Source organism: Podarcis filfolensis (assembly GCF_964270895.1).
Source record: "Podarcis filfolensis genome assembly, chromosome: 6".
NCBI lineage: Eukaryota > Metazoa > Chordata > Lepidosauria > Squamata > Lacertidae > Podarcis > Podarcis filfolensis.
Window position 1 is genome coordinate 12207221 of NC_139609.1, and position 19773 is coordinate 12226993.

At 44.8% G+C, this 19773-nt stretch overlaps 1 protein-coding gene and 2 long non-coding RNA genes across 3 annotated transcripts in view; 2 read left to right on the top strand and 1 right to left on the bottom strand.

Moving 5' to 3' along the window:
• The window catches only part of LOC310765314, a 197672-nt gene that overhangs the window by 136011 nt on the left and 41888 nt on the right, over positions 1 to 19773 (top strand). The gene's annotated exons all lie outside the window — the stretch shown is intronic.
• The window catches only part of LOC310765312, a 112477-nt gene that overhangs the window by 50814 nt on the left and 41890 nt on the right, over positions 1 to 19773 (bottom strand). The gene's annotated exons all lie outside the window — the stretch shown is intronic.
• PLA2G4A (phospholipase A2 group IVA) overlaps positions 1 to 19773 on the top strand; it is a 91652-nt gene that overhangs the window by 32451 nt on the left and 39428 nt on the right. The window contains exons 2-3 of the mRNA XM_083620098.1: positions 454 to 583; positions 19562 to 19643. Of these exons, the coding sequence (XP_083476224.1) occupies positions 551 to 583; positions 19562 to 19643 (115 nt within the window). The 5' untranslated portion in view covers positions 454 to 550. The remainder of the gene's footprint in view (positions 1 to 453; positions 584 to 19561; positions 19644 to 19773) is intronic.

Here is a 19773-nt window from a genome sequence, read left to right on the forward strand (position 1 = left end):
TGCTTGTCTTCTGTTAAGTTGTGGGCAAACATATCAGACGACACAGCGATTCTTCAAACAGCTCTTGTTTATTCAAAGGCCAGAACAGAACTGAACTGAGGAGCTCAGTCAGCCTGCTTATATAGAGCTCCAGAACAACATAACTGTAGCAACTTTCTAAAACTATCCAATCACTGAACGTCACTTTCGATCCTTCATTTGCATACAAACTATCCAATCACTGATCGTCACTTTCGATCCTTCATTTGCATAACTATCTACAGTATCCCCCTGCTGGCCCAGGGTGAGAGCTTCAGTACATAACATCTTCCCTTAAAGCCAGCAGGAAGTTGGTTTGGCACAAGAGAGGGGTTTTTTGGTGGGTGGTGCATTAGGGGCACGGTATTATGTCTGGAGATTGGCTGCAGAAATAAAAAGAGTTAAAACTTTTTCCTGGCTTTTTTAATTATACAGCCCTTAGAAGACTGTGTGAGTCCAGTGTGAAAAGAACATTACAGCAGCAGCTGATAACATCGTCCACCACCTGTTTCAGGCAGCTACCGAAACCAAAATGTCTTCTACAGATCCTTATCAGCAAATTATGGTGAGTTGATTAGACTTTCTATTCCCAGTGCTCAGGATAAACTGTGGCTAATAACAATGGCATTAACTACCACAAATTATTTTAACGAGGCTTGCAATTTTAGGGATTGTGTGTATAAGCATTACGCACTGTAAGTTTGGGCGAGCCGGGAAAAATGTGAAAAAAACTTGACGTGAAAATATTTTAAGTGCACTGAGTAAGGAAAAAAATATTCCAGCTGGCCTCAATTCATGTATTTCTGAAGATAAGGGGATATAAACTCTGTAAAAAAAACAACCGTAAACGCGAAAGCTGATATGTTTAGTAAGATAAATTCTGTACTAGCGTGTAACTAGGTAACTAAAACTTTAATTACATATTAAACTGATTAGTTGAGGGGCTGAAAATAAGCAAAGACTTCAGGATTTTGGCTTGCTGTTCGCTTTTCAAGAAGACAGTTCCCCCTGTGACAAATTACGCAAACTAGATGTGGAAGGCTTGTATTAAAAACTTGCGAATGACCTTCCTTCAAGCAAGAAGAACCAAAGGCAGAGGAAGCTGAAGGAGCTCAACCGCAAGAAATAGTTGATTTCAAGTTTTAGAGGTGTAAAATTTGTTGAATTGTTGAAGCTGTGGAAAAATACCTGTGCCTCAACTATGGGCGTAGCCAGGAGATTTGTTAGGGAGGGGGTAGGCCTTTTGCGTGGACAGGCGGAGTCCCCAGATCCCGCGCGGTCCCCCCGTCATGTGGAATAACGACTCAAGACAACGTGCTATGGGATTAAATTGGCCACAACTTTATTAAATTTCAAATGTGGGTAGACCTTGGCTCAGGCATTGGGCGTTCTCCCTCCCCAGTCCCCCGCCGGGGACTAGGGAGCATCAGGGTTATCCAGTGTGTGTGGGGGGGGATGGGCCGGCTCTGGAGAACATATGTTCAAGCAGAGATAACCGCCCCCGTTACGCCGCCGCCGCCGGGGAGAGCAATGACGACCTTTCGGCGTACGGTCAAAGCCTCCCTTCAGAAAACCCCTTTAACGGGGAACCCTGGTATCGCCGCCGCAAAGAGGAAGATGGACAGAAGGATTCCGCCCAAGGCCTGATACCGCCAAAGTTGTGACGTTTTGCTACGGGAAAGGCGAAACCTGCCAATGCAGGGAAATTCCTTTCCGGCCCTTTAACAGCGACCTTAACGTAGCAGCGCCCGCATACCTGTGAAGAAAAGTTAACCTGCAAAACCTGTGAAGAAAAGTTAACCTGCAAAAGAAGACATTAACTGAGGGTGGGTAGGGTGGGAGAAGCTCTGGAGCCAAGTGAGGATTCCCAGGTAAGATCCTCCCTCTACTGTGTGGGCAGGTAATCCCTCCCCTACCTGGCCTGGTCTCCTTGGCAACGCTTCCCCCAGGTGGGATTGGACAACTGACTGAGGTAGGCGGAGACCTCCAGGTATCCCACCTGAGGGAAGGCAAAGCCAAGCCTATGCTGATGGAGCCGCTCCAGATCTAGGGCTGCGCGCGTCCACGCAAAGGGCGCCCCCCGTTTTAAGCGGGGAGCGGTCATTGTTAGCTATGTATTTTTATTAATTTAGGGTGGGGGCAATTGCCCCTGCCTGCCCCCCTTTGGCTGTTCCCATGGCCTCAACACGGGGGGGTGGGTGGGTGGGTGGGTAGGGATGACATTTTTGGGAAAAACCAAAATATCCGCTAAACTTACTTATGAACCCTGCACCATAGCTGTCAACTTACAGATTTGAAAATAAGGGACCAGCAGCCTCGAAAATAAGGGATTAGAAGCCAAAATAAGGGATTTTGCTTAGTTTATACAGAAATCCGGCACTGATGGATCCATGCTGCTTTTGCTGCCACTGACTGTGTTTTGCAGGGTGTTGGACTAGATGATCCTAAGGGTCTCCAACTCCGACCAAAGAAGAGGGGCAGACAAAACTGATGAACGACGTCGAGATGGCAAAGCTTACAGGCAGAATTAGAAACCAGGAAGAGGACCTCTTTAATAAAGAATGGGGAAAGTTTATATTTTAGTTGAAAAGCTATTGTAAAGAGTAACATACATTGGTAGGATTGACAGAAAACTTGTAGTAAAAATTTGAACTATGGATGGACAAATGATTTATAAAAATAGAGTTATGAAAGGGATGCAGAGGGGGAAATCATTGCATTAAGATGCTGCTCTGGTTGGAGGGTATGCTAAGCAGCACGTCGGGGCTGCCGTCATTCTGGCGTTAGGAGTTCCATCGGCCCTTCCCTGCCGGAGAGAGAGGGAGGGAGGGAGAGAGACTCTCGCCCACTCTGTCTGCGAGCCCGGCATGAGGTGGTTGCGGCGCCACTGGTGCCACTGAAGCACTGCCCTTCTGCGTCCTTCCCCATCCCCTCCTCTTCCTCCTCCCTCAGGCAGCCTCCTCAGCCGCCGCCGCTGCTGCCGCCTCCGGCTTCCCCTGGCATCACGGCGGAAGTCTCGCAAGCGAGGGGCTGCCTGCCTGCCCGCCGCCACCTGTCTCTTCATGACGCGCCCCTGAGGGGAGAAAGGGAGAGATGGAGACGCGGCAGCTCTTGCTCTCTCTCTCTCTCTCTCTCTCTCTCGGCGGAGGACCCTGAGCCGCTGCTTCCCTCCCAAGCCGGGCGAGCATGAAACCCGGGAAATTTAAGGGACATCATCAATAAGGGACAGCAGCGGGAAACGGCACTGGGATAAGGGAGTTTCCCGCCAAATAAGGGACGGTTGACAGCTATGTCCCGCACCATTTTACTGTTTTAACTACTTAAGTGGGTTATTTTATTACTTGTTTGGAATATAAAATTGTACTACTTGGTATACAGTGGTACCTCGGGTTAAGTACTTAATTCGTTCCGGAGGTCCGTTCTTAACCTGAAACTGTTCTTAACCTGAAGCACCACTTTAGCTAATGGGGCCACGCTGCTGGAGCCCGATTTCTGTTCTTAACCTGAAGCACTATTTCTGGGTTAGCGGAGTCTGTAACCTGAAGCATATGTAACCTGAAGCGTATGTAACCCGAGGTACCACTGTACAGGCAAAATCGCACAAAGATAGAACACCCCCAGAATGACCACAGCCAGTGCTGAGTGGCACTTGCTCCCCTCATGCAAGGTGGGTAGCTTTTTAAGCCCCCTTTGCTTGCTTACCGGCTCTGGGAAGGTCATGCGAGGCCTCTGGAGAACCTCTCACAAGATCTTACAAGATTGCAGAAATCTTGTGAAATCTTGCAGGAGGTTCTGCAAAGGCGTCACATTATATTCCCAGAGCCCTGTAAGCTAGACAGGGGCTTTAAAATGTTCTTTCTGCACGTCACAGAAAGAGCTTTTTTTCTGGAAAATGTCTCTTCCCCCACCCCCTAATTTTTCTGCGGCCTTTACAACTCTATATCGTTCAGACGTCATTTTACAGACTTGATCAGGAAACTCTGCTTAAGATTGTGAGGGATGCCAGCTGAGTAAATTGGTCAAAAACCAATCGGCATAATTACAAACTTAGCGGACAGTCCTTGAGTATCTAAGGCTCTCCTTCTGTCCTTTACTCAATGGGCTGAACAAGAGTAGTGCAAATCAACTATTGTTTATGGATTATTATTTTTTAGTTAAGGCAAAATGGTTCAGTTTGAGTTTTGTTTGCTTTGGTTCAAATCATTATGGACAAATGCATTTAACTTTTTTACTGTGAAAATTTGTAATTATACCCTTAAATGCAGGTGTACTTCTGCGGAAATTAACATGTGGGTTCTTATTCTCCGGAGAACTGTATGAAAATATTAGCTGTAGTATATCCAGATTCTCTGGAAATAGCTGGTAGCAGGAAAAGAGGTCTGTTCAGAGGTAGCTGCCGGATTATTCATCATAATGCTAAACTACTGGGGTGCTAAAAATACTTTTCTGTGCTTCCTTGAAGTGATCCTTTTATCATCTCTGTGGCTTTGGGTTTCCCTCCACATACAGTCACATCCTTTTTGGTGAGTCTGCTGCAAAGAGGCTGTAAAAGCGCGTATTTCACCACTCTGTGGCTTTACCAATGGCAGTCTAATGTGTGCATGTTTGTTTGTGAGTGAGGAATGGAGGACGAACATATTAGAGGGTTATCCTGTTGCAGGTTGTCACGTAGTAGTAATCCTGCGCAATGGCTTGCATCTTTTCTGTAAGAGGATGAGGTTAGCTACTCCTGCCACCTCCTGGATGAAAAGGGTCACTTGGCATATTTGAATATCTGAAAGATTTACAGTGTGCTCAAACATTTCCAACGACTTCCAGATCCAGCACTGTCTACTGTACTGCAGAAGCAGCTTATTGTCTTATTCTTTTCTGAGGTTTTCTTTCAATCGAGTGGTAAATAAGTGTTGTGAAATGAAATGAATAAGCAAACAACTGATGCCAGGTAGCCAGGGTCAGGATAAAAGGTAAAGGTAAAGGGACCCCTGACTGTTACGTCCAGTCACAGACTGCTCTGTTTTTTTTAAAAAAAGATATTTATTGAAGTTTTACAAAAACATAAATTTAAAAGGTCATATAAAAAGAAAGAAATACAAAAAGACATAGAAAAATACATGAAAAAGAAAAAGGAAGAATAAAAACAAATCCATTTTTTGTAACCCTAACTCATTATCTTATTTCCTTGGCCTCCTCACACCTCCCCTTTTTGTATTCCCATTTAAGTAATCAAATCAGCAAATCCTTACCCTCTTTCGTTTATCTTAACTCTGTATCTTAATATATTATAACTCTATATTTTCATCCATTATCAATTCAATTTTGCATACTCTTGTTAACTTTGTTGCTAATGCCACTTATTTTCAATCCAACATCATTTTAACATTCATTAATTTTACAGTGAGTCACAGACTACTCTGGGGTTGCGGCGCTCATCTTGCTTTACTGGCCGAGGGAGCCGGCGTACAGCTTCCGGGTCATGTGGCCAGCATGACTAAGCTGCTTCTGGCGAACCAGAGCAGCGCACAGAAATGCCGTTTACCTTCCCGCTGGAGGTACCCGCTGGTACCTATTTATCTACTTGCACTTCGACGTGCTTTCAAACTGCTAGGTTGGCAGGAGCAGGCGCTCACCCCATCGCAGGGATTTGAACCGCCAGCCTTCTATTGGCAAGCCCTAGGCTCTCTGGGTTAGACCACAGCACCACCCGCATCAGAATACCAAACACATAATACAAAATAGCTAAAACTTTACATGGTAACAACAACCAACTATTATGAAGTACAGTCCTGGTCACCACCGCCAAATAGCATTAAAAGGCAGAAATTTCAGTGAGTTCTGTTTTCATTATGGTCCCTCGGAGCTACTTAGGCCTGCATTTTGCTGCAAATAAAGCAAACCTCTGCAATTGTTTTAGAAATTGTCATGCGTCCGATTTAGAGCTGGGGCATAAGAAGAATAGGAATCCTTTTTTTAAAAAAAACCCAACCATCTTATTATCTGCATGCAAAGGACTGATTTTACTACTACAGTTCGTGTTTTGTTAGCCCCAAAATGGAAAACAAGTCCCAGCTAAAGAAGAATGACAACTTAAACTGATGGAATATGCGCAGCTCGTAGACCTAAGATATAGATCCAGTTACAGATAAGTAGCCGTGTTGGTCTGCCATAGTCAAAACAATTTTTTTTTTCCTTCCAGTAGCACCTTAAAGACCAACTAAGTTAGTTCTTGGTATGAGCTTTCATGTGCATGCACACTTCTTCAGATACACTGAAACAGAAGTTGCCAGATCCTTCTATATAGTGAGAAGGTGGGGAGGGGTATTACTCAGAAGGGTGGTGGGAATGGGTGGTTGGCAGATAGCTGTGATGAGCCTGTTGACGACTCTTAACGACTGCAATAGGTCTTACAGGAAAAAGCAAGGGGTGAGAAGGTGAAAAATGGCTTTGTCGTGTATAATGAGATAAGAATCCAATGTCTTTGTTCAGACCAGGTCTCTCCATGGTTTTAAGTTTGGTAATGAGTTGCAATTCAGCAGCTTCTCTTTCCAGTCTATTTCTGAAATTCCTTTGTAGTAATACAGCTACTTTGAGATCTTGTATAGAATGTCCTGGGAGATTGAAGTGTTCTCCTACTGGTTTCTCTGTCTTGTGATTCTTGATGTCCGATTTATGTCCGTTTATTCTTTGGCGTAAGGTTTGGCCTGTTTGTCCAATATAGAGAGCTGAGGGACACTGTTGGCATTTGATGGCATATACAATGTTAGACGATGAGCAATTAAATAGTCCCGAGATGGTATGTGTGATGTTGTTGGGGCCAGTAATGGTGTTGTCCGGGTGTATGTGGCAGCAAAGTTGGCATCTGGGTTTATTGCAGGCTCTGGTGCCAGTGTCCGTGTTACGTCTGGTTGTAGTATTATTGTGGGTTAGGAGTTGTTTAAGATTGGGTGGCTGTCTGTAGGCAATGAAAGGTCTTCCTCCCAGAGCTTGAGAAAGAGAACTGTCATTGTCCAGGAGAGTTTGTAGATCTCTGATGATGCGTTGTACTGTTTTAACTTGGGAGCTGTATGTGATGACTAGAGGTGTTCTGTTATTTTCTTTTTTGGGTCTGTCTTGCAGCAAGTTCTCTCTGGGTATCTGTCTGGCTCTGTTGATCTGTTGTCTAACTTCATCTGCTGGGTATTTTAGTTCTAAAAAGGTTTGCTGTAGATCTCTTAGGTGAGTCTCTGTCTGTAGAATTGGAACAGATACGGCTGTAACGTAGTGCCTGGCTATATACAATGGACTGTTTGGTATGTTTGGGATGGTAGCTAAGATATAGAATAAGAGAACAAGAAGAACATACGTTTAGAAAAGATTGGAAAAAGTTTATTGAATATATGGAGGAAGATTGTGTATATCTGAAAACGTGGGCAGCATTAAGATGAATTTAACCGTTTAAATAAGTTTTGATGGATGTTATAATGGAATGGAATACTGAATGGTTTAGTTTATATAAAATATGCAGGGATTTATGTTGTGCAAAATGAACCATGGAAAGAGAGGAAGGGAAGTCACTGATATTTTGAGGATGTTTAAGTGAATATTATAAAATGTAAAACAGAAATTTAATAAAAATTATAACAAAAAAAGATGATTTTACCAATACCACCAATCCATGAGTTTCGCTGTTGAATCAGCTCCTTTTGGCTCCTCCAACCCTCAGCTGTCACCCATTAGAAACTGTTCCAATTGGCTGGAGTGAAGGAGAGAAAGAACTTTCGGGCCACTCAATTGGCTTCCTTGACAGACCAGCTCTGATTGGCTCCCCTTCTCCCTGCCTGTTTCCATTCAAGCTGCTCACTATTAAAAACAAATGTAGGAATTGGTTTGCTTGTCATCCTCTTCCTTCTCCAGACTTTTTCCCTTCTGTGTTTTGTCTTTTAGGATGTGAGCCTGCAGTCAAGGATGTCTTGACTGTTACTGTCTAAGGAACACTGGGAACCTTTTTGGTTCTAGAGCAAAGCTTTTAAAAGTTTTAAAATACATAAATAAATGTAACCACTCTTATGCAAATATTTTTTTTTACAACGGTAGGTTTTCCTCACTCTTTCTGTGCATGCAGATGGGTGAGGCATAGTCTCCAAATCCATATACCGTATTTTTCGCTCTATAGGATGCACCCAACCATAGGACGCACCTTGTTTTAGAGGAGGAGAACAAGAAAAAAAAACCCCTCTCTGCTCAGCGCCCCTGCAGCGAAGCGGCAGGAGAAACGGAGCCCCTTCCATTTCTCCTCCCTCTTTGCTGAAGGGGCGCTGCGCAGCTCTCCCTCTCTGCTGAAGCTGGGAGACTCTTGCTCTCCCGGCTTCAGCAAAAGGAACCCGAACCCTCCGGAGCACAGTGGGAGCTCCCGCTGCGCTCCGGAGGCTTCAGGCGGCTATCCCTGAAGCCTGGAGAGCGATAGGGGTCGGTACGCACCAACCCCTTTTGCTCTCCAGGCTGCAGCTAAAGCAACGCGAAAGCAGCGAAAAGGAGCGCTCCCTCTGCGCTTCGGAGGCTTCGCGTTGCTATCGCTGAAGCCAAGGAGCCTGCATTCTCTCCATAGGACGCACACACATTTCCCCTTAATTTTTGGAGGGGGAAAAGTGCGTCCTATAGAGCGAAAAATACGGTAGGTTAGTGTGAGTAGAGAACCAGGATGGTGTATGGATAAATGAATGCAGGCTGGAAGAAAATGATGTTGTTTATGCACACTCAAGCACTCCCCTTTCCTTTTATGCAACAACTGCTATCTGGAAAGACTGGGGAGAAGCTATTTTCAGTTCCAGAGTAATGTTGAGGTCTCTGGGTTTATCCTCTCTGAGTTTAATTATGCAGTATAGCTGGAAGAAAATTGACAGTTACCATTCAGCTGAACCTGTATTTATCTAAATCTTATTTGCAACAGAAGCATAAGCCTGCAGGACACATACCACCTTTTATACTCACTGTAGGGGTAAATGGTTGCATTTTCCTCTGCCTAACCCTGGCATAAATGTGTGTGTGTGCTGGGTGTTTGTGTGTGATAGGATTGTGCTCTAACTCTGTCTTTTTTTAAAAAAAGTTTTTGAGTTCCTAAGACAATAAACGGGAGCAGCAGGAGTAAATATTTATAGTAGGCCAAAAGAATAAGCTTAAGATAAACAGGCTGAGAAAAAGGAAGCCTGTGCAGGAGGAAAAGTGATATGACTAAAAGGAGAAGTAGAATGTTCATGGAAGGTTTGGATGACATATAAACATAGATAGCTTATTCTGAGTGAGATGATTGATCCATATTGCTTTCTTCTACTGAGCTATAGCCCTTCCCCTCATGAGTACACACCAGTCAGGAAGCTAGGCAAGAACTTTGAATCTTGAAGTCTTCCTGAAGTCTAGATTGAGTGATGATCTTCCATTGTTGTCAGTCAAGCGACGTCTTGAGTACAACAGACTTCATAGATGAACTTGACTTCTGCATTTGATAGGTTAATGTTTTCAGACGCAGGGAGAAGTAGTCATCAGTGTCTCTTAAACATTTCCATGCTCGGCCCCAACAGAATACATTCTGGATGATTTGTATTACCTTTGTACGATACCTGAAGTATGCAATGTCTTTTCTTCATCAAATTTAATATATAAACTGTCTCCTGTGGTAGTTCACACTGAATTCTGCCCATTATAGAAATGTTTATAGCTTCTGTTAGCTTGGTAATCTGATGTAGCAACACTTTGCAGACAGTCCATTTCACAAAGAGTTCCTTCTTTAGGATTTGAATGAGTGTTGTGATTTCTCATCCTATTAGCAGTTCTGTTGAGCTATAGTCAGCAGCTATTGATTGTATTGAGTTGTCACTTAAAATAGCAATATGTGGGCAATTCTCTCTGCCTTACAGTTTGTGCTTAGTGAGGGCTGGTGGTAATGTGGCAAAAAGTTGTAAGATGCACAGAATGGCTGAAATTCTACTGCCATAAGCTGGGTTGCATGATTGGTTCAAGCTCTTCTGAAAAGCCGAAGTAATCAAATATACAGTGGTACCTTGGGTTAAGAACTTAATCCGTTCTGGAGGTCCGTTCTTAACCTGAAACCTGAAACTGAAGCACCACTTTAGCTAATGGGGCCTCCTGCTGCCGCCGCACGATTTCTGTTCTCATCCTGAAGCAAAGTTCTTAACCCGAGGTACAATTTCTGGGTTAGTGGAGTCTGTAACCTAAAGCGTCTGTAACCCGAGGTACCACTGTTTTTGAGTTCCTAAGACAATAAACGGGAGCAGCAGGAGTAAATATTTATAGTAGGCCAAAAGAATAAGCTTAAGATAAACAGGCTGAGAAAAAGGAAGCCTGTGCAGGAGGAAAAGTGATATGACTAAAAGGAGAAGTAGAATGTTCATGGAAGGTTTGGATGACATATAAACATAGATAGCTTATTCTGAGTGAGATGATTGATCCATATTGCTTTCTTCTACTGAGCTATAGCCCTTCCCCTCATGAGTACACACCAGTCAGGAAGCTAGGCAAGAACTTTGAATCTTGAAGTCTTCCTGAAGTCTAGATTGAGTGATGATCTTCCATTGTTGTCAGTCAAGCGACGTCTTGAGTACAACAGACTTCATAGATGAACTTGACTTCTGCATTTGATAGGTTAATGTTTTCAGAAGCAGGGAGAAGTAGTCATCAGTGTCTCTTAAACATTTCCATGCTCGGCCCCAACAGAATACATTCTGGATGATTTGTATTACCTTTGTACGATACCTGAAGTATGCAATGTCTTTTCTTCATCAAATTTAATATATAAACTGTCTCCTGTGGTAGTTCACACTGAATTCTGCCCATTATAGAAATGTTTATAGCTTCTGTTAGCTTGGTAATCTGATGTAGCAACACTTTGCAGACAGTCCATTTCACAAAGAGTTCCTTCTTTAGGATTTGAATGAGTGTTGTGATTTCTCATCCTATTAGCAGTTCTGTTGAGCTATAGTCAGCAGCTATTGATTGTATTGAGTTGTCACTTAAAATAGCAATATGTGGGCAATTCTCTCTGCCTTACAGTTTGTGCTTAGTGAGGGCTGGTGGTAATGTGGCAAAAAGTTGTAAGATGCACAGAATGGCTGAAATTCTACTGCCATAAGCTGGGTTGCATGATTGGTTCAAGCTCTTCTGAAAAGCCGAAGTAATCAAATATACAGTGGTACCTTGGGTTAAGAACTTAATCCGTTCTGGAGGTCCGTTCTTAACCTGAAACCTGAAACTGAAGCACCACTTTAGCTAATGGGGCCTCCTGCTGCCGCCGCACGATTTCTGTTCTCATCCTGAAGCAAAGTTCTTAACCCGAGGTACAATTTCTGGGTTAGTGGAGTCTGTAACCTAAAGCGTCTGTAACCCGAGGTACCACTGTTTTTGAGTTCCTAAGACAATAAACGGGAGCAGCAGGAGTAAATATTTATAGTAGGCCAAAAGAATAAGCTTAAGATAAACAGGCTGAGAAAAAGGAAGCCTGTGCAGGAGGAAAAGTGATATGACTAAAAGGAGAAGTAGAATGTTCATGGAAGGTTTGGATGACATATAAACATAGATAGCTTATTCTGAGTGAGATGATTGATCCATATTGCTTTCTTCTACTGAGCTATAGCCCTTCCCCTCATGAGTACACACCAGTCAGGAAGCTAGGCAAGAACTTTGAATCTTGAAGTCTTCCTGAAGTCTAGATTGAGTGATGATCTTCCATTGTTGTCAGTCAAGCGACGTCTTGAGTACAACAGACTTCATAGATGAACTTGACTTCTGCATTTGATAGGTTAATGTTTTCAGAAGCAGGGAGAAGTAGTCATCAGTGTCTCTTAAACATTTCCATGCTCGGCCCCAACAGAATACATTCTGGATGATTTGTATTACCTTTGTACGATACCTGAAGTATGCAATGTCTTTTCTTCATCAAATTTAATATATAAACTGTCTCCTGTGGTAGTTCACACTGAATTCTGCCCATTATAGAAATGTTTATAGCTTCTGTTAGCTTGGTAATCTGATGTAGCAACACTTTGCAGACAGTCCATTTCACAAAGAGTTCCTTCTTTAGGATTTGAATGAGTGTTGTGATTTCTCATCCTATTAGCAGTTCTGTTGAGCTATAGTCAGCAGCTATTGATTGTATTGAGTTGTCACTTAAAATAGCAATATGTGGGCAATTCTCTCTGCCTTACAGTTTGTGCTTAGTGAGGGCTGGTGGTAATGTGGCAAAAAGTTGTAAGATGCACAGAATGGCTGAAATTCTACTGCCATAAGCTGGGTTGCATGATTGGTTCAAGCTCTTCTGAAAAGCCGAAGTAATCAAATATACAGTGGTACCTTGGGTTAAGAACTTAATCCGTTCTGGAGGTCCGTTCTTAACCTGAAACCTGAAACTGAAGCACCACTTTAGCTAATGGGGCCTCCTGCTGCCGCCGCACGATTTCTGTTCTCATCCTGAAGCAAAGTTCTTAACCCGAGGTACAATTTCTGGGTTAGTGGAGTCTGTAACCTGAAGCGTCTGTAACCCGAGGTACCACTGTTTTTGAGTTCCTAAGACAATAAACGGGAGCAGCAGGAGTAAATATTTATAGTAGGCCAAAAGAATAAGCTTAAGATAAACAGGCTGAGAAAAAGGAAGCCTGTGCAGGAGGAAAAGTGATATGACTAAAAGGAGAAGTAGAATGTTCATGGAAGGTTTGGATGACATATAAACATAGATAGCTTATTCTGAGTGAGATGATTGATCCATATTGCTTTCTTCTACTGAGCTATAGCCCTTCCCCTCATGAGTACACACCAGTCAGGAAGCTAGGCAAGAACTTTGAATCTTGAAGTCTTCCTGAAGTCTAGATTGAGTGATGATCTTCCATTGTTGTCAGTCAAGCGACGTCTTGAGTACAACAGACTTCATAGATGAACTTGACTTCTGCATTTGATAGGTTAATGTTTTCAGAAGCAGGGAGAAGTAGTCATCAGTGTCTCTTAAACATTTCCATGCTCGGCCCCAACAGAATACATTTTGGATGATTTGTATTACCTTTGTACGATACCTGAAGTATGCAATGTCTTTTCTTCATCAAATTTAATATATAAACTGTCTCCTGTGGTAGTTCACACTGAATTCTGCCCATTATAGAAATGTTTATAGCTTCTGTTAGCTTGGTAATCTGATGTAGCAACACTTTGCAGACAGTCCATTTCACAAAGAGTTCCTTCTTTAGGATTTGAATGAGTGTTGTGATTTCTCATCCTATTAGCAGTTCTGTTGAGCTATAGTCAGCAGCTATTGATTGTATTGAGTTGTCACTTAAAATAGCAATATGTGGGCAATTCTCTCTGCCTTACAGTTTGTGCTTAGTGAGGGCTGGTGGTAATGTGGCAAAAAGTTGTAAGATGCACAGAATGGCTGAAATTCTACTGCCATAAGCTGGGTTGCATGATTGGTTCAAGCTCTTCTGAAAAGCCGAAGTAATCAAATATACAGTGGTACCTTGGGTTAAGAACTTAATCCGTTCTGGAGGTCCGTTCTTAACCTGAAACCTGAAACTGAAGCACCACTTTAGCTAATGGGGCCTCCTGCTGCCGCCGCACGATTTCTGTTCTCATCCTGAAGCAAAGTTCTTAACCCGAGGTACAATTTCTGGGTTAGTGGAGTCTGTAACCTGAAGCGTCTGTAACCCGAGGTACCACTGTATTCTTCAGTTGTGCAACAATGCTATGGCCGGTAATGTCAGGCAAGGGGAGTATCTCAGTACAGTGATACCTCGGGTTACAGACGCTTCAGGATACATACGCTTCAGGATACAGACTCCGCTAACCCAGAAATAGTGGTTCAGTTTAAGAACTTTGCTTCAGGATGAGAACAGAAATCATGCTCCTGCAGTGCGGCGGCAGCAGGAAGCCCCATTAGCTAAAGTGGTGCTTCAGGTTAAGAACAGTTTCAGGTTAAGAACGGACCTCTGGAACGAATTAAGTACTTAACCCAAGGTGCCACTGTACTCAAATAGTACGTAATCCACAAAAACCCAATAGTGCTGGGCTCCCAGCTGCTAGCCTTTTCCAAAATTTATTGGTAAGGTGCAGTGATGAATGGTTCCTTTTCTTCTGATGTGTCAGCAAAATTATTTCTAACTTAATCATTGAAAAACAAGCAAACATCAGACCAAATGCCCATCTACACAGGGTCAACACAGGATCGCCTCTGTTATCTACTGTATATGCTGTTTAACACTCAGAGAACTCTCAGCAGTTAGTGAGACAGGACTTGCCCTCACAGAGGCCATGTTGGTTCTCCCTCAGCAAGACTTGTACTTATATGTGCTTGGTAGTTCCACCTTCTACAGTGTTTCCCACCAGTTCTTCCAGAACGGGCGTTAAGTTAACCGGCCTATAGTTTCCAGAATCCTCCCCTGCCCCCTGGATCCCTTCCTAATAATTGGTGTTGCATTGGCTGCCTTTCCCTGACAAATGGCTCAGTAGTTTCTCTAGGCTTTTGAGCAATTTGATAGAAGTAGGGCCCTCTCATAAACCACATTCTTCTTGGGAGTTGTGTCAGAATTGGCCAGAACAGTCTCGCCTTACAGCTGTGCTTTTGGCCCTCTGCTCCTCTCTCCTGTTGGTCTTCAATATAAGGATAATAATAATAATGGCCTACCTTGGAAATTAGTTATAAGGAGTGTATGTGAAGTGTTTTGAATGGTCTATAAAGTGCTATTCGTGCATGCTAAGTAATCATTATACTTAATATATGCAAGTATATAACTACCATAAGTGTTTCTGAGGAGAGCCCAAAGAGAAGGGAGCACATAACCACCAGTGCCTGAAGGAGCCCATCGGTGGCCTGAGAAGACAGTTGGAGAAACCCCACCCGCCATCTTCCCTGGGGCCATTCAAGACCTGGGTGCCTTGAGGGAAAGCAGAAGCCAGGGAGCTAGTGTCATAAGCCGCTGAAGGGCCAGCTTGAGAAAAAATTGTACCTTTTTTTGCTTGTGTTAATGCTTCCCATTGTAAACTGTCCTTGGTTGCCTTTGGTGCAGAAAGGCAATATATAAATGGCATTAATAACCAATTAATACGTAATTGGGAGGGACGCGGGTGGCGCTGTGGGTTAAACCACAGAGCCTAGGACTTGCCAATCAGAAGGTCGGTGGTTCGAATCCCCGCGACGGGGTGAGCTCCCTTTGCTTGGTCCCTGCTCCTGCCAACCTAGCAGTTCGAAAGCACGTCAAAGTGCAAGTAGATAAATAGGTACCGCCCCGGCGGGAAGGTAAACGGCGTTTCCGTGCGCTGCTCTGGTTCGCCAGAAGCGGCTTAGTCATGCTGGCCACATGGAAGCTGTATGCCGGCTCCCTTGGTCAATAAAGCGAGATGAACGCCGCAACCCCAGAGTCGGCCACGACTGGACCTAATGGTCAGGGGTCCCTTTACCTTTAATAAGTAATTATTTTATCCTTAGTTCTCTCTGACCCTGTGCAAAGAAGGAAATGTGCTTTTGTGAAGGGAGCTGTTGAAACGAATCTTTCCCCCTTTCTTAAACGTCTCCTTAAGCTCCTTAAGCTGCTCCCAAGGAAGTAGAAGGAAAATGCGGCTGCGGACATGATACGTTCAGTTTCAGCACCATGATTTAGCGTTCCTGTCACAGACACTGTAGGAACGGTCAGGGTGAACTCTGGGCTTTTCCAGTAGGCCTAGAAAGCTTTGGTTGGCTTTTACTAGGGAACGCTCTATCAATAGAGGTTTGGGAGTAATCATCCCTCCCTTCTTTGAAACTTTTTGTTTTGTTTTGCAAAGTGTATTGTTTAGACAGGCCTTTGAGGTATGAATCTTCTCTTTTTAACCAAACAGTATTTATTGATCTGTTTAAAGACGTTTTCATGAATGAATGGTTATTCACTGGCTTTATACTCACATGCTGTTTGTTTGTTTTTTGGAGCTTTTCTCCTGTCCTTCCTCCCCAAGGATACATTTGAACAAAAGTGCTGATTACCGTATTTTTCGCCCTATAGGACGCACTTTTTCCCCTCCAAAAATGAAGGGGAAATGTGTGTGCGTCCTATAGGGCGAATGCAGGCTTTCGCTGAAGCCTGGAGAGTGAGAGGGGAGAGCCCCAGCGCCAGCCCCATAAGGTCGGGGGACAGGGAGGCGGAACGCCGCCATCCCGCTGTCTCCCGAAGTGGTTTGGAGGCTGACGGCGGGGAGACCCCGCCACCAGCCCCGCAAGCTCCGGGGACAGTGGGGAGGCGCAGCGCGTCTCCCCGCTGTCCCCGGACCTGGTCTGAAGGCGGGCGGCGGGGAGAAGAGCGCTTCTCCCCGCTGCCTGCCCCGCAAGCTCCGGGGACAGCTGGGAGGCACAGCGCGTCTCCCCGCTGTCCCCGGACCTGATCTGAAGGCGGGCGGCGGGGAGAAGAGCGCTTCTCCCCGCTGCCTGCCCCGCAAGCTCCGGGGACAGTGGGGAGGCGCAGCGCGTCTTCCCGCTGTCCCCGGACCTGGTCTCAAGGCGGGCGGCGGGAAGAAGAGCGCTTCTCCCCGCTGCCTGCCCCGCAAGCTCCGGGGACAGCTGGGAGGCACAGCGCGTCTCCCCGCTGTCCCCGGACCTGATCTGAAGGCGGGCGGCGGGGAGAAGAGCGCTTCTCCCCGCTGCCTGCCCCGCAAGCTCCGGGGACAGTGGGGAGGCGCAGCGCGTCTCCCCGCTGTCCCCGGACCTGGTCTGAAGGCGGGCGGCGGGGAGAAGAGCGCTTCTCCCCGCTGCCTGCCCTGCAAGCTCCGGGGACAGCTGGGAGGCGCAGCGCGTCTCCCCGCTGTCCCCGGACCTGATCTCAAGGCGGGCGGCGGGGAGAAGAGCGCTTCTCCCCGCTGCCGGCACCACAAGCGCCGGGGGGGGGATAAATTTTTTTCCCTTTATTTCCCCCCAAAAAACTTTATGCGTCCTATGGGCCGGTGCGTCCTATGGGGCGAAAAATACGGTATATAAAGAGAAGCAAGATCAGCGTGCTTTCCCTAAGGAAGCTTGCTGGCACCCTGTTAGCCACGCAGTACCTGCCGGTTAGAAGCAAAGGACCCTAACCCCACCAGATATTTTTCGCTTCTGTTGATGGCATGAAGGAAGAAGAAGAACAAACTTTCACTCCATGAAACGGGAGTGGGGACCTTTTTCAGCCTTGAAGTTGTGTTCCCTCGTGTTCCCACCTTGTTCTGGGTGGACTCTTGAGGGCCAGATACAAAGCCTTGGGGGGCTGTTTTTGGCCTGAGGTCTCCCACCCCTGTTATAAAAAGTTCTCTGCCTACTTCCTGAAAAGGATCCTTATTTGCCCCAGGCAACTAAGCTAGTTAATAAACTAATATTCTGACAATAATGTCAAGTTAACCCTGCCATTGTATTGTTAAAACCCAGCCTTGTTTATGGTGTTTGAGGTGCGTCAGCTGGGCAGATACTGTCGGAAAACAGGAATTCCTGTTAATTTCTTTTAATTTATTTGTTTTTTACCCTCATTATGTTTTCCTCTTATCAACCAGCTCCCCACCCCAATAAATCTGTTCCTAGACTAGCTGTTGAAAGGACAATAAAGTTGAGTGTCCTCAGTACATTGGGGACAGCTACTCCACAAATGTGTAGGGTCTCCCAATTGCAGATTCAGTATGGTCCTACACAGTGCCGGGTTTACGTATAAGCTAACAAGCTATAGCTTAGGGCCCCACTCTCTTGGGCCCCCCCAAAAATTTAAAGAAAAACAACAACTGGATGTACATTTCCAAAATATAAGATAAAAAACAAATAAAATAAAACCAACATACAGCAACAGTGTTTTGTGTTGTGTAGGCTCATATGATGTAAGCAATGGGCCCTGCCTGATAGCCTGCTCCCAAAAATATCACTGGTAATTATTTCACTATTAATAAACTACTTCTTAATTGTATTTCACTATTAATATAAGTACTTCTTAATTGTATTTCAGTTCAACAATTACTTTGATAAAATACATATTTTGTTATGTGCAAATGGCTTTAGATACCTATTAGGTCCATAAGTTACCATATAGCATATATTCAACACAAAAAACAGTGACAATTTGTTGTTGACAAAGGACAGCTGGACATATAAAGGGCCCCATTACCTTCAGTAGCTTAAAGGTAAAGGGACCCCTGACCGTTAGGTCCAGTCGTGGCCGACTCTGGGGTTGCGGCGCTCATCTTGCTTTATTGGCCGAGGGAGCCGGCGTACAGCTTCCAGGTCATGTGGCCAGCATGACTAAGCCACTTCTGGCGAACCAGATTAGCGCACGGAAACGCCGTTTACCTTCCCGCCAGAGCGGTACTTATTTATCTACTTGTCCTCTGATGTGCTTTCGAACTGCTAGGTTGGCAGGAGCAGGGACCGAGCAACAGGAGCTCACCCCGTCGCGGGGATTTGAACCACTGACCTTCTGATTGGCAAGTCCTAGGCTCAGTGGTTTAGACCACAGCGCCACCCGCGTCCCTTCAGTAGCTTAATCAAACTTAAATCCGGCCCAGGTCCTACAAAATTGCAGAATATATCTTGCCAGGGTCCAAGGAGGAACCTGGGGCTATTACAAAGGAACCTGGTTGTTAAAGAACGCCGATGGCACAATACTGAACTTCACCCTCAGCTAAAACTCATAGCTGGGCTGATACAAGAATGCAACTCGCTGTGTCAAAAGCCACTGAGAGAGGAGACCTGGAAGAGGCAGCAGAAGTCAATTTCCCTTCCAGCCAATTTCCCTTCCAGCTGATGTCAAAAGCTGCCTTGATTGTGCAGCCAAACTGGAAGGTGATTTGGGGTAAAGCAGAGAGTCTGGCCTAACAGGTTAGGGCAAAACGTTGGGGTACTACATCACAGAACACAGCGTTACTGGTGGCGTCAATAAAGCTGCCTGTCTTGATAGGAAAGGACATTTGCATGGTCCTGGCAAGCTGTTGTGTGGCTTAGCATGGGGTCTGAGCCAGGCCAGTGTGGAAAGGATCCTGTGAAGTTAGAAAGTTGGAAAACAACTGCTCTAGTATATGTAAGTATCCTGAATGTAAACCCATTTCCACATGCACATAGGCATACGGTATGCCTTCTGCAATGTAGTATTTAGGTATAATTGTACCTTTCCCGTAGGAGGGAATTACAAGCACAGGGTAAAGTTAAAGGCATCTATAAAACAACTTTTGGCTTCCTCAGCCCCTGCTGTGTTTTTTGATGACTAACGAAATGTCTGTGCAATACCAGTGCTTGAAGGGGAGGAGTGTTGAATTCATTGACGCTAAAAATTAAAAACACAAAGGTGTGGTGGCGAGGGGAACGAGCAGTTGTGTAGGAGTAGTTCTAGTCGGTTACGCTCAATGTAGTCTCAATGTTCAGTAAAGCTGAAGACTTCTGATTCAGGATGCTTTGTCTTCCAGTGGGTGCTTCATTTGCTTTTGGGAAAACAAACTTGGGGAATGTCTTAGACAAGTTGAAAATGGGTTGGAGAGGGTTGTTTGATTTATGCGCTCTGTGGCCTTTCATTTCCTTCCTAACATCAGCTGTTGTTTTGGCATGCAGGTGGAACACCAGTATTCGCACATCTTTACCGTGACGATTAAGCAAGCCAAGAATGTCACCAAAGGGTCTTTTGGCGACATGCGTAAGTATCACTTCAGCTTTGTTCCTATTGCTCTGTGGGATATTTTGGTGTGTGCATGTGATCTAAGTTACACATGCTGGGTTCTTCCCGTATGAGAGGGGTCTAATCTTAAACTTGCTATTTTTATCTG